Source organism: Phoxinus phoxinus (assembly GCF_949152265.1).
Source record: "Phoxinus phoxinus genome assembly, chromosome: 1".
Taxonomy (NCBI): Eukaryota; Metazoa; Chordata; class Actinopteri; order Cypriniformes; family Leuciscidae; genus Phoxinus; species Phoxinus phoxinus.
The window spans coordinates 30,273,705-30,287,220 of NC_136876.1; the positions used below are offsets into that span (position 1 = coordinate 30,273,705).

At 37.2% G+C, this 13,516-nt stretch overlaps 1 protein-coding gene across 1 annotated transcript; it reads left to right on the forward strand.

The window, feature by feature from the left end:
• The first annotated feature begins 1,006 nt into the window (after window positions 1-1,006).
• On the forward strand, window positions 1,007-13,037 carry LOC307003135 (uncharacterized protein). The gene is made up of 7 exons (XM_079621260.1): window positions 1,007-1,146; window positions 1,297-1,360; window positions 5,862-6,063; window positions 6,204-7,192; window positions 7,357-7,426; window positions 9,590-9,755; window positions 12,476-13,037. Exons 3-7 carry the CDS (start codon window positions 5,865-5,867, stop codon window positions 12,594-12,596), a joined length of 1,545 nt encoding a protein of 514 aa, XP_079477386.1. The 5' UTR covers window positions 1,007-1,146; window positions 1,297-1,360; window positions 5,862-5,864; the 3' UTR covers window positions 12,597-13,037.
• The last annotated feature ends 479 nt before the right edge of the window (window positions 13,038-13,516 follow it).

Sequence of the window (13,516 nt, forward strand, 5' to 3'; positions counted from 1 at the left end):
GTTTTGAGAAGGTCGCCTCATGGCAAGCAACATCACATGACCAGCAAAATACTATATTTTCGCGTATATATTACACGATAAACACACTGCGTGCTATATAGACGCATTTGGTGAGATCGGGTTGCAGCATCAGACACTTTTGCTCACAGAATAAATAAACAGCCAGACTGAAGCATTTCTACAAAGGAATCAGAACATTTGAACTGAACATTTTAATTATGTGGTGCTTCATCCACATCATATAAGCTAGTGCAACATTTTATTGTACATTTATTCAAAATGAAGACCCCAAACGTATGGGCTCTAATATAATAAATATTAACATGATCATGAACTAACAGTACATTATGTGCGAGAAAAAAACAAAAGCTTATGTCAGAATGGAAAGATTAGGCTACTCAAGAAAAATAAACACAATTACAGCCCTGTGTTAGATTGATGTGCTTGGTCAAGCATCATCACTGCTATCATGTTCACAATAGAGTCATCATGAGGCAAACAGGAAAGAGACTGACAAAAGGGAACAGCAAGATCAGGTAGAGGACAATGAAGATAAAGGAGAGTGGTTAGATAATCAATAATAATAAAAATCATACTCTGAAAAAATCTCTTTGTATCTGGCAATATTTGTATACAGACAACTATTTGACACAATTCAAATTCATTTTGCATTGCCAGCATCAAAAAATAGTACTGTGGAAAATAATGACAAACCGAGAGGGGGGAAAAGGAATACAAAATACATTAGAAATGTCAAAGGAGTGGAAATAGCTGTAAACCTCCCACAGAAAATCACCTGTTTAGAGTCCTCCTCTCCCCTCACAATACATATTTTCTGCCTTATTCTTTGTTTACAACGTCTCCCAGTTTATATCTTTCCTGTGGTCAACAGAGATATTAATATTAAATTGATGAATACACTGTAAAATATTTCCAGACTTTCACAATATTTAACTGTGTTTTTTTACAGTAAAATACTGTTTTTATTGTTTTACTGTAATATCACAGTAATGTGGATTCGCTCACTGACTATTAACTATCTGCTGTGATATGACAGCAAATTACTGTAAAAATACCTATTCAAAAAAAAAAAAAAAATATTCAGCTGAGAACGAAGGCGCCATCTTCAGTCTGGCTACTTTACATGTAAGTATGCTCTCTCTTCAAAAAAAGAAAATATTCTACCAACAAATAGTAATGTAATAGTTTAACCTATTTGAAATTATTTCATAACGTTCCAACAGCGAAAATTCCGTACTTTAATAAGTCTGACATAATATGCTCTCTTTGATCCAGCTCACGACGACACGACACGACGCAGTATTCTCTTGGCACTGACGATGCTATCTGATGTATAAAGGTAAGTTACGAGGTAAATAAAAAGTGCATAGTTAAAACAAAAATTGATTTCTAAACAGTTATTTATGCGATGTTAGAGATCTGGCTAGCTAGCAAGTTAGCGTTTCATAGTGGTGGTAGAAAATCCCGGACATTGGCATGAAAGCAGCCGAAAAATGACTTTAAAAACTTAGAAAAGTGCTTTACAACAGTTGTTTATGACGAATTATGTTTTTGTTACCGAGTTTTGTTAAAGGACGGCAGCTTGCAAATTTTTTTTTAATGATCCTGTGTTTTGTGCAATTATTTTAAGTGAACGTAATCGAAATTTATTAAGTCTTGGAGAGATAATATGAGTAATATATATATATATATATATCTTATATATAATATATGATAATATATAATAATCTTGAACAATTTTTTGGGTGAAAGAAAAATAGGCTATAGACCATGGCTAACGTTACACAGTTTGAACTTGAAGAATGGGCGGGATGTCCCAGCTGTATTAGCTCGACACGGTTGGTCATCCATTTTGCATTATCACTGTGAAAAGAACGACGCACACGAGAATTTGCTGAGATATTATTTGTGTATCTTTACTTCAGTTATTGCTTCAGAGGTAAAATTTCTGTCGTTGTACTTTTATTATTTGCATTTTAAAATTGTATTCTTTCGTGTTGGTGTAGACTTTCGTATGAGTGAAAAAAAGTGCGTCATCCATTTTGCATTATCACTGTGAACTTAGAAGACGACGCACACGAGAATTTGCTGAGATATTATTTGTGTATCTTTACTTCAGTTATTGCTTCAGAGGTAAACATTCTGTCGTTGTAGCCTACTTTTATTATTTGCATTTTAAAATTGTATTCTTTCGTGTAGACTTGTATAGTGCCACATGAGTGAAAAAAAGTGCGTCATCATCCATTTTGAATAGCTAAGTTATAATTCCTGTGAATTTCAATTCAAAGACAACGCACATGCCACGAAAAGATAATTTTTGAGAGATTCTTGACTGTAACTTTAATGTTCGTTCGGTTGTAAGTTACTTCATAAGGTAAAATAGACTAATTCCGTCTTTGTACTTTTATTAATTTGTGTTTTAAGAATTTGTTTATTCTCCCCGTCGTTCTTCGTAGGCTAACTTATAGCTAACGTTAGCTATAGGATATCTGGAAAAAATGCAGGCATAATCAATTTTGAATAATTCCTGTGAACTTTAATTCAAAGACGACGCGCATCGAACATATCATTTTTGAGAGATTCTGTAACTTTAATGTTAACGTTCGGTTGCACTTCATGGGTAAAATGGACTAATTCCGTCTTTGTACTTTTATTAATTTGTGTTTTAAGAATGTGTTTATTCTCCCCGTCGATCTTCGTATAGTTAGGATATCTGGAAAAACTGTCATCATCAATTTTGAATAATTCCTGTGAACTTCAATTCAATTTCAAAGACGGCGCACGTGCAACGAAAATATATTTCTGAGAGATTATTTGCGATTGACTGTAACTTTACTTAAGATTTTTGGTAAATTTGGCTATTGTCCCGTCTTTGTACTTTTGTTATTTTCTTTTTAAAAATTATTTTATTCTCCGACTTTCGTATCTGAAAAAAAATTGTTGGCCATCGTCCATTTTGAATAATTCCTGTGAACTTCAATTCAAACACGACACATGCCACGAAAAGATAATTTCTGAGATATTATTCACCATTTTCTGAAATGTCACTGAAATATAGCCTACTTGTAAATTTTACTATAGCCTTCTTTCTTTTTTTCTTTGGTATATTCTAGGCTTCTTTTCAGTTTGCAATGTTTCACTGTAAATTCAGTCAGTGTGAGCATGTGTCTGAGACTGTTGTCCAGTTTATCCAGCACACAAAGCTCCACAGTAATACTCCAAATTTCAGATATCAGTGTGGCATTTCTCTGTGTACTCGCATGTACAATAAAGATAGCGTTCTGAAAGCACACATGTATAGAGATCATAAAGGATCGGGCCCATCTCTTAGCAAGCAATTTGATGCTCCATTAAAGTGTGTAGCTCAATCTTGTGAAATTGTGTGTAACAGCTTAACCTCCCTCATCAAGCATTTAAAGTCACACATAAGAGAAGGACTCAAAATTAAATGCCCATTCAGAGAGTGTAGTTCTACCTTTACAGTTGAGTCTAGTTTAGCAGCTCATATTTCAAGGAAACACAAACATGTTGAAGATCTTGATGATTCTATGGCAACTGGATCTGCTCCCACTGAGCAGTTTTGCATTTCTAATCAACCTTATTTAGAGACACCCGATGAAGACAGATTTGAATGTGAAGAGCCATTTGCTGTCGATGAATCATTGTTCCTACAAAATATTACACTTCTGTACTTGAAATTACAATCAAAATTGTTGTTACCAGCAAGTACTATAACAACAATAATTGAGGACTTTCAGAATGCACATGAAATTGGTCTGTCACATGCACTTAAGATCCTGAGTGAGAAACTGAAGGCTCTTGAAATTTCAGAGGCTATTGTTAGCAACATCATTGAGGAAATGCGTAAAGATGATCTTCTGAGGTTTTATAACAGGGAGCTGTTAAATACAGACCAAAAAAGAAAGTCTGTTTTTAAAAGTCATTTTGACTATGTTGAACCTGTGCCATTTTTTTTAGGTATTGATGAAAATGGCAAAGAGCGTTTTGCCCAGTATATACCTATAAAGGAAACATTGGCTGCACTGTTCAAAACCAGATCTGTACGAGAACAGCATGCTTACACGCATTCTCAACCACCCACTCCTGGAGATGTTTTACGTGATGTTAAGGATGGTGAGGGATTTAAGAGTAATAGTTTAATGAAGACAGCTTCTGATTCTCTTGGCCTCATTTTATATCAGGATGCCTTTGAGGTTGTAAACCCTCTTGGTTCAGGGAAGAAAAAACATAAGGTTTTAGCGGTCTACTATACTCTGACTGATATTTTGCCACACAATCGATCAACTACAGATCACATGCAACTTGTGCTTCTTTGTAGGGAAAACGACTTCAAATACTTTGGTATAAACAAAGTTTTTGAGCCATTGATCAAGGATCTTAAATTTCTAGAGGAAACTGGCATTTCAGTGTCCAGTGGTAAAATCGTGAAAGGGACTCTTGTTGCCATTTCCGGAGATAATTTGGGATCCCATTGTATAGGGGGGTTTTTGGAAAACTTCAGTCGTGCAGATTATTTCTGCCGATATTGTGAGATAAATAAAACCACATTTGTGAATGAGCCAAATCTGTGTGGTACTGCAAGAACTGTGCAGTCATATAAAAGCCATGTCCAAGATTTAGACACTGCTGTTGCTGGCTCTGTATTTGGTATCAAGGGGGACTCTCCTTTTAACAAGCTTGCACATTTCCATGTTTGTCAGCCTGGACTCCCACCATGTCTAGGGCACGATCTATTTGAGGGTGTTGTTTCTTATGACCTTGCTTTGTTTGTTGGTCGTTTAGTTGAGGAGAAGCATTTTACATACTTGCAATTGAATCGATGCAAAAATCAGTTCAAATACAAAGGAAATGATGCAAATGACAAACCAGGCGAACTCTCCCCCGGAAGTGAGCGGTTAAGTGGACATGCTGTTCAGAATTGGTGTTTTCTCAGGATACTACCTCTCTTGATTGGTGACAGGATTAAAGATCCATGTAGAAATGAGGTATGGCAACTGATATTGCAACTGAGAGAGATAGTGGAGCTTGTTTGTGCACCAGCTGTAACAACAGGGCAGGTTGCATATCTCAAAGTTTTAATCGAAGAATACATTTGCACCAGGCAAAAGCTCTTCCCTGATAATCCCTTACGACCTAAGCATCATTACATGTGTCATTACCCTGACCTTATACACCACTTCGGTCCACTAATTCGCCTCTGGACTTTGAGATTCGAAAGCAAGCACAGCTATTTTAAGCAGTGTGCCAGAAAACTGCACAATTTTAAAAATCTTTGCAAAACCCTTGCAGAGAGACACCAACTTCTGCAAGCTTATCTAGGTGCAGGCAGCATGTTCCCTCCAGTTGTACAGATACAGAAGGGTGTAGAATTCTATATTGATGATTACAGTGACAGGATTAGAGAGGCAGTGGCCAGTTACACGTTTGATTCACAGTCTACAGTGGCATGTAATGAAATCACAGTGAAAGGCACATTGTACAGAAAGGGGATGTTTGTTTTGCTTGAAAAGCATGATGATGAACTTTATGCTGGAAGGATTATTCTAGTGGTTGTCGTACATGAGTCTGTGTACTTTGTTGCAGAGAAACATACCTTTGCTAAGTTAAAAGACATTGGTGTCTATTGTGAATTAGGAGTAGCTCAAGATGATTATCTTTGTGTTAACCAAGAACACTTGCTTGACTACTATCCTCTTCCAACTTATGAGGTGTTTGACTTGCTACTAATTGCTCTTCATCATGCTTTTCCAGAGGTCTATTGAGCAATGTGTTACAGATTCATTTGAACTAAAAAGAAAATTGTACCTTTTCTCTTTCAGAAAATGAATCAAGGCATTAAGGATTTGGTGATTTCAATTTTACCAAGCCTCTCAGATGAAACACTGGCACATTTGTTGGAAGTTCTGGAGGAGCTGGGAGTCGAAAACAAGGAAGACCTTATGTTGGTCGAAGAAAAAGACATTGAAAAATACTTGCGTCCAATACAGTGCAGAAAATTGTTGGCTGCTCTTAAAAATGAAGGTAAATCTACACGGCAGGGTGCTATGGACATGATCACAATTGACAAACTAAGTTTAATTATTTAATCTATGACGAAACTTTATGAAAGATGTCATTCTTTTTTCTTTTCTTTTTTTCTTTTTGTTTTGTTTTTTGTTTAGGACTTCCAGTAATTCAGTTAAATTTAGAGGCTGTCCCCTCTCCCTCTTCATCTCAGAGCCCTTTGGGAAGCACATGCAGTCCATCCTCACACTCCTCATGCACTGAGAGCTTTGCACCACATCTTGGAAGGCCATGGCATGTTGATTTCAGAGTAAATTGGGAACGGATGCCTTCATCTCTTCAACAATGTTTGGTAAATCAAGCAAGACCCCTCCCAGTAGACAGAAAAAACATAGTACAGGCAGTGGTAGATCAGATCTTAGAACAAGATCCTAATCCTAGTAGAGCAACATGCCACACTATAGTTCGGGGCATCATTAGAGAGTTTCCTAAATGTTTTGCAGATATAGGCAAAACAGGAGATATTATTGGAGATGGCTGTCAGTCCCTCCTTCAACAAATTAAAACAAGGGTTGAGTACAAAAATAGAAACAACACTCTTGCACGACGACGGAGGGAGAGGAGGGCCAGCAATGGAGCAGGGACAATGGCAAGAGGCCCAGTGGATCAATATGGGTGCGTGAGATGGGCTCCTACGGATCTACCCAGTGGCGAGACCGAGACGACATTGGATGAGATGAAAATGCGCCTGCACCGCATGTTTTCAGAGGATGGCTTTGATGGCGCAGAAAGAGCTGAGCCACTGATGGAAAAGACTTACATACTCCAACGTAGGTACCTTAATCAGGTACCTGCACCAACCATTGACAAGGTTATAGAAGAATGGCCCTTTCTGTCTTCACGAAGATGCCTTTACTCACACTTTAAGCTGCTCACAGATGTCTCTATCATCAGCAAGCTAAGAGAGGCCATCCACAGCAAAGGCAGCACAATTGTTAAGTTCTGCCAGGGACTCAGCCGTTATCCGGGGATCGCTGAAGTCCTGGCTAATTATGACGTTGAAGTTTCAGACAAGGCCATGTGTGTTCTACAGCTCCTAAGGACATACTTTAAAGAACCACAAGACGCCATCGTGCTTGAGGCTGACGTAAGTTTTGTTTTGCAAACACTTATTCAGTTATTGGTAAAAAGTTTTCTTTTAATGTATATTCAGTAAAGTTCTTACTGAATATAAGATGTAAAGTCAAAGGCAGTGTACTTTGTACCCCGTTGCATCTATAAAAATGTTTTCTGTATAAACTTACTTTACAGCCATCTGCCACAGCTGCCGACGTCCAAAGGATGACCAAATTGCCGAGCACACCTCGCTTGATTGTCCAAGGTAATGTCTAACGTAAGGCCCTATGAAATCAGCTTTATTTTTTCCCAAATTAGTTTTTTTCTGTTTTAGTTTTCATGGATTCCATATTTATGGTTTAATTTTAATTTTAATCATCAAACAGCATGTATAATCAATTTCATTCATAAAGCAAACAATTTCACCAATCTTTTAAAATGTAATCAAATATAAAAAAAAAAATCATAGGGCCCTACTAACGTCATTCAGTATACTACTGGTTAAACCTACATGTGTCCAGTACCTTAATACAGAGGTCTTCAACCCTGCTCCTGGGGACCTGCTGTCCTGCAAAGATTATTTCCAACCTGCTTTAGCACAGTGGGTCCCCAGGAGCAGGGTTGAAGACCTCTGCATTATATTGTCTATGAATTATATTGGCAGTGAGTTAAGTCTTGTAAAAGGATTAGTTCACCCAAAAATTTACTCCTTCTCAGGTCATCCAATATTTCTGAGTTTCTTTCTTCATCAAAACAGAAATTTTATTTCAGGCCTCCACATTTAACATTGAAAGAGATTGTAGTCCATTGGTTTTTGACTGTCCAATATGAATAAAAATAATCCACATGACTCCAGTTGACAAATAAAAGTCTTTTGACCCCAAACCATTGATAATTTTTAAAAACAAAACAAATCTTATATACTTTTAACTACAAATCTTCATTTTCATCCAGCTGTGCTGTGCTTGTTCGTGAGAGGGATTTGCACAACTTGCATTGGCAAAGATCACGCGTGACATCATGTAGGTTAGGTCGCAATTAAAAGAGGAGCGCTGTACACCCGTTTAATGTTCTTTGCTCTAGATTTGTATTTGTATTATTATTATTCAAAATTATAGCTTCATGGGTTTATCGTGTATGACCATGTCTACATGATGATGTCACGCGTGATATTTACCTGTGCAATATGTCGTGCAGTAACTCTCACGAACAAGCACTGCACAGCTGGACAGCGGTGCAGATTACAGTTGATAAGAATTCAAGTATTGTTTTGTTTTTAAAAATGACCAATGGTTCGGGTTCAGGAGACTTCTTTTCGACTCCAGTCATGGTCGTGTGGATGGACCTTTGATTGCCTGAGGGTAAGTAAATTATCAGCAAATATTAATTTTTAGGTGAACTATTCCTTTAAGTCGTTTTAACTAACACAACTTTATTTTTTATTACAATGCATGTTTGTACAACATTAAAGGGATGGTTTGGAATAAAATTAACCTAGGGTCTTTTCCCTTGGTTGAACATTATTAAAGTTAGAGCTTATTTACAGAAATCAGACGGATGGCGCTAATGGATCCAAGGCAGTATCTCATAAATAACCCCACTAATAATGCCTGGAATGGTGCCAAACTTCTTCAGTAGTACAAATCGGTTCTGTACTCATAAAACAAGCCATTGGAAAGTTTGTAAGTACATCAGTAGTTTATTTAAATAATACCTGACGGCTCATGCTACCACTAGCCCAGACGTCGACATCACTTCAGTGATTAGAGAAAAGCACGTAAAAGTCCTGACAGAAAGCGATGCATAAGGATGTAGTCTAACAATGCCCAGTTCCAGGAATGCACTCATATTTTTTTGGTAGTACCAGTTTGCAACAATTATTAGTTAACAGTAAGTTGTTAACAGTTTGGGAAAAAAATTATTATTTGTCGTTACACTACATCCTTATGCATCGCTTTCTGTCAGGACTTTTACGTGCTTTTCACAAACCACTGAAGTGACGTCGATGTCTGGGTTAGCGGTAGCATGAGCCGTCAGGCAAGTGTTATTTAAATAAACTCATGATGCACTTACAAACTTTCCAATGCCTCGTTTTATGAGTACAGAACCTATTTGTACTACTGAAGAAGTTTGGTACCATTCCAGGCATTATTATTGGGGTAATTTACGAGATACAACCTTGGACCCATTAGTGCCTGCACTAAACCATCTGGCTGATATCTCTAAATAAGCTCTAACTTTAATAATGTTCAACCAAGGGAAAAAAGGCTTCTGGGGGGTGTTTGGCTCGAGGTCATGGTGCAAAGGAGCCTATGTTGATTTTATTCCAAACCATCCCTTTAAAATGCTTGACCATTAGTTCCTCTTGATTTTGTGAGTGCAGGTCTTACAGGTCCTGCCTAATGTTTGGTACTTTTGTTTATTTCAGGTGATATGATTAAGCCTGCAGCATGGTTGCTCTCCATCGAAGGGCAAGTTGTCATGGGGCCACACGCAGACTTTATCACTGGTATTGCTTCGCTGTTTTCCAGTTACTATTGTTTGAATCTGCAATATCCAGAAGAGTCTGCATGCACTCTTGAATTCATTCAAAGGTATTTAATCTCCTTTCAATGTTTCATGTGGGATTAAAGGGATGGTTCGGAGAAAAATCAACCTAGGGTCTTTGCACCAAGACCTCAAGCCAAACACCCCCCACCCCGCCAGAATCCTTTTTTCCCTTGGTTGAACATTATTAAAGTTAGAGCTTATTTACAGAAATCAGACGGATGGTTTAGTGCAGGCGCTAATGATGTATCTCATAAATTACCCCACTAATAATGCCCAGAATGGACCAAACTTCTTCAGTTGTACAAATATGTTCTGTACTCATAAAACAAGGCATTAGAGAGTTTGTAAGTACATCAGTAGTTTATTTAAATAACACCTGACGGCTCATGCTACCGCTAACCCAGACGTCGACATCACTTCAGTGATTAGAGAAAAGCACGTAAAAAAGTCCTGACAGAAAGCGATGCATAAGGATGTAGTGTAACAATGCCCAGTTTATTTTTTTGGTAGTACCAGTTTGCAACAATTATTAGTTAACAGTAAGTTGTTAACGGTTCAGAATTTTTATTATTATTTGTCGTTACACTACATCCTTATGCATCGCTTTCTGTTAGGACTTTTACATGCTTTTCACAAACCACTGAAGTGACGTCGTTGTCTGGGTTAGCGGTAGCATGAGCCGTCAGGCAAGTGTTATTTAAATAAACTCATGATGCACTTACAAACTTTCCAATGCCTCGTTTTATGAGTACAGAACATATTTGTACTACTGAAGAAGTTTGGTACCATTCCAGGCATTATTATTGGGGTAATTTACGAGATACAACCTTGGACCCATTAGTGCCTGCACTAAACCATCCGGCTGATATCTCTAAATAAGCTCTAACTTTAATAATGTTCAACCAAGGGAAAAAAGGCTTTCCTGGGGGGTGTTTGGCTCGAGGTCATGGTGCAAAGGAGCCTATGTTGATTTTACTCCGAACCATCCCTTTAAGACCTTTATCGGCCGATACCGAGTACCAATCTGTTAAATTGTTAATATATTGTATTTTCACTGTGATGAAGAGACAGACTTGCTTTGAACATCGCATCCCTAGGCAAAACACGGCGAACAGATTAGGTACAGACGTTCCTCTCACCATTCCATGTTATGTGTTTGTGTCGCCATTAAGAACTCCGGTCAATTTTAACATTGAGCTAATTTTTTAGTAAATTTGGAGTGCTGTCAATACAGAGATCAACGACAAAAATAGGTGTTGCCTACACCGTGTTATCCTCTTTTTAAAATTTGCACCCTATTGACTTCAATGGGGCACGTTATAAACCTGCTTTTATTTCTCTTATCATCCTTGATGTGTCATTACAAGTGCCCAGCCATGTTAGATGATTCCTTCAGAGTGAACACGGTGAATCTGACTGCATTAGATGTGAAAGATATGAATAAAAATTATGTTATTTCAGCCAGCGCACATACCTGTATTTACATCCTGTTTTCGGTCGAAGTCCAAAGTAGTCGATTGTCGAGTTCACGCTCGTGATCATAGGTAACTAAACCTAAACAGGTTTCGACCGAAAACAGGATGTAAATACAGGTATTTGCGCTGGCTGAAATAACATCATTTTTATTCATATCTTTCACATCTAATGCAGTCAGATTCACCGTGTTCACTCTGAAGGAATCACTCAACATGGCTGGGCACTTGTAATGACACATCAAGGATGATAAGAGAAATAAAAGCAGGTTTATAACGTGCCCCGTTGAAGTCAATAGGGTGCAAATTTTAAAAAGAGGATAACACGGTGTAGGCAACACCTATTTTTGTCGTTGATCTCTGTATTGACAGCACTCCAAATTTACTAAAAAATGAGCTCAATGTTAAAATTGAACGGAGTTCTCCTTTAAGATCATGTCATGCGCCTCCTCTAACCGTTGTTAAATGGAAATGTAAAATGTAACCATGACAATCGCTTGTAAGAACACCTACATTGAGATGGTACCAGAGACTATCTGCAGTGGAAAAGCAAACAGAAATGTAAAGCGAGCCGAGTTGAGCTGCACCTTGCAGTGGATAAGAGACTTTGGACTGGGCATACAAAAATCTCACTCCATTATTAAAATGAATAGCAAAATATGTATAGAAATGTAAACGCCATAAAGTAAACTCAAAATTCATCAACAGCATATTATAAACAATGTAAACAGTACTTATTAAAGGAACAGTTCACCCAAAAAAATTTAATTTGCTGATAATTTATAGTTTATTTCTTCATCAGAACAGAATTTAAGATTTTTAGGGTTTCATTTCAGGCTGAAGTGAATGGAACGTCCAATGATGGAATGACAATCAAAAATACAAAAATAAATTATGAGCAAATTTTAATTTTTAGTTAACCATTTCTTTGAGTACTGCACATTATTACAAACTGCTCTGAAACCACGAGTAATGAATGAACTCAAAGCTGGTGGACGTGCAACAGTTTTCACTTTCAAACGTGCAATTGCATGTCTTTAAACTGTCACTTTTTGAAGTTTAATAATCCCATTTCACTGTATATCGTGACTCTGTCTTTCCGTCCATAAAATTAAGACTGTTTTTAAAACACCTTGGGTAAGAGGTGCTCATTCCTGTTTCTGGATATCTACCTTCCTACCAAATAATCAGTGTAAAATATATTCTAATGTTAGACTGTATTTTCAAATATATAACAAAAATAGGGAATCTCTCAGACTTTGAAATGTATTTTTTTTTTATTGTGTTCTTAGGTGCTTCCTGGGCATCAACCCTGATACAGGATCTAAATCCAAGAAGAAGCAGGGAGGCATCAATCAGCAAGTTTGTTCTCTGCTGCGCAAACTTGTGGATTTTGAATGGATGGCAACATAATGAGATTTTGTGTTGAGTATGTAATTGTTGGCTTTCTCCGTTTTTACTTGCTATATCACCACTGAATGTGTTGGACTGCCCTTCTGGTCAAGACCTTCACTTCTACCGTTACTGTTCTGTTTTTTGGACTGCCATCTCGTTTGTTCTCTGCTGCGCAAACTTGTGAATTTTGAATGGATGGCAACATAATGAGATTTTGTGTTGAGTATGTAATTGTTGGCTTTCTCCGTTTTTACTTGCTATATCACCACTGAATGTGTTGGACTGCCCTTCTGGTCAAGACCTTCACTTCTACCGTTACTGTTCTGTTTTTTGGACTGCCATCTCGTTGCCGACTCTTGCCCGTTGCCGACTCCGACTCATGCCCGTTGCCGACTCTTGCCCGCTGTTATGATATTGTTGTAACAATTTTAATGGAAAATAAAATCAATTGTGGAAACTATTGTTTAATCTTTTTTTTACTACTTTTATGTCATCATATTGCATTACTGTATTAAATTGTAAGTTTACAGTTAATTACTGGCTACTAATTGCATTACTTTTACAGCTGAAACACAATAAATTACTGTTCAAGTTACAGCTGATAACTATATTTATACAGTTATGCACTGTGAAATTACAGTAATGATGTGATATCATTAACTGTGAAATCACTGTACACAACTGTCATTTTGCTGTAATTTACATTAAATTTCTTACTGTAAATTACTGTGAAAGTAATGCAATTAGTAGCCAGTAATTTACTGTAAAATCACAGCAGAATTTTTTACAGTGTAGATTTCAGTCGGCACACATCAGTCGCTAATTAAGAATAACTGCGTCTCCATGTTGTTTCATCAAGAGAAAATGTCACTATACTGCCTTAACATGTTAGAAGAGAAATCCAACATGAAAACAGCACACTATAATCATGATGATAA

Excerpts from the sequence above, each read along its gene's own strand:
- LOC307003135 (XM_079621260.1), top strand. The coding sequence starts at position 5,865 with ATGAATCAAGGCATTAAGGATTTGGTGATTTCAATTTTACCAAGCCTC. Across the intron at positions 7,193-7,356 it reads CCATCGTGCTTGAGGCTGAC|CCATCTGCCACAGCTGCCGA; the intron begins GTAAGTTTTGTT and ends CTTACTTTACAG. Across the intron at positions 7,427-9,589 it reads ACCTCGCTTGATTGTCCAAG|GTGATATGATTAAGCCTGCA; the intron begins GTAATGTCTAAC and ends TGTTTATTTCAG.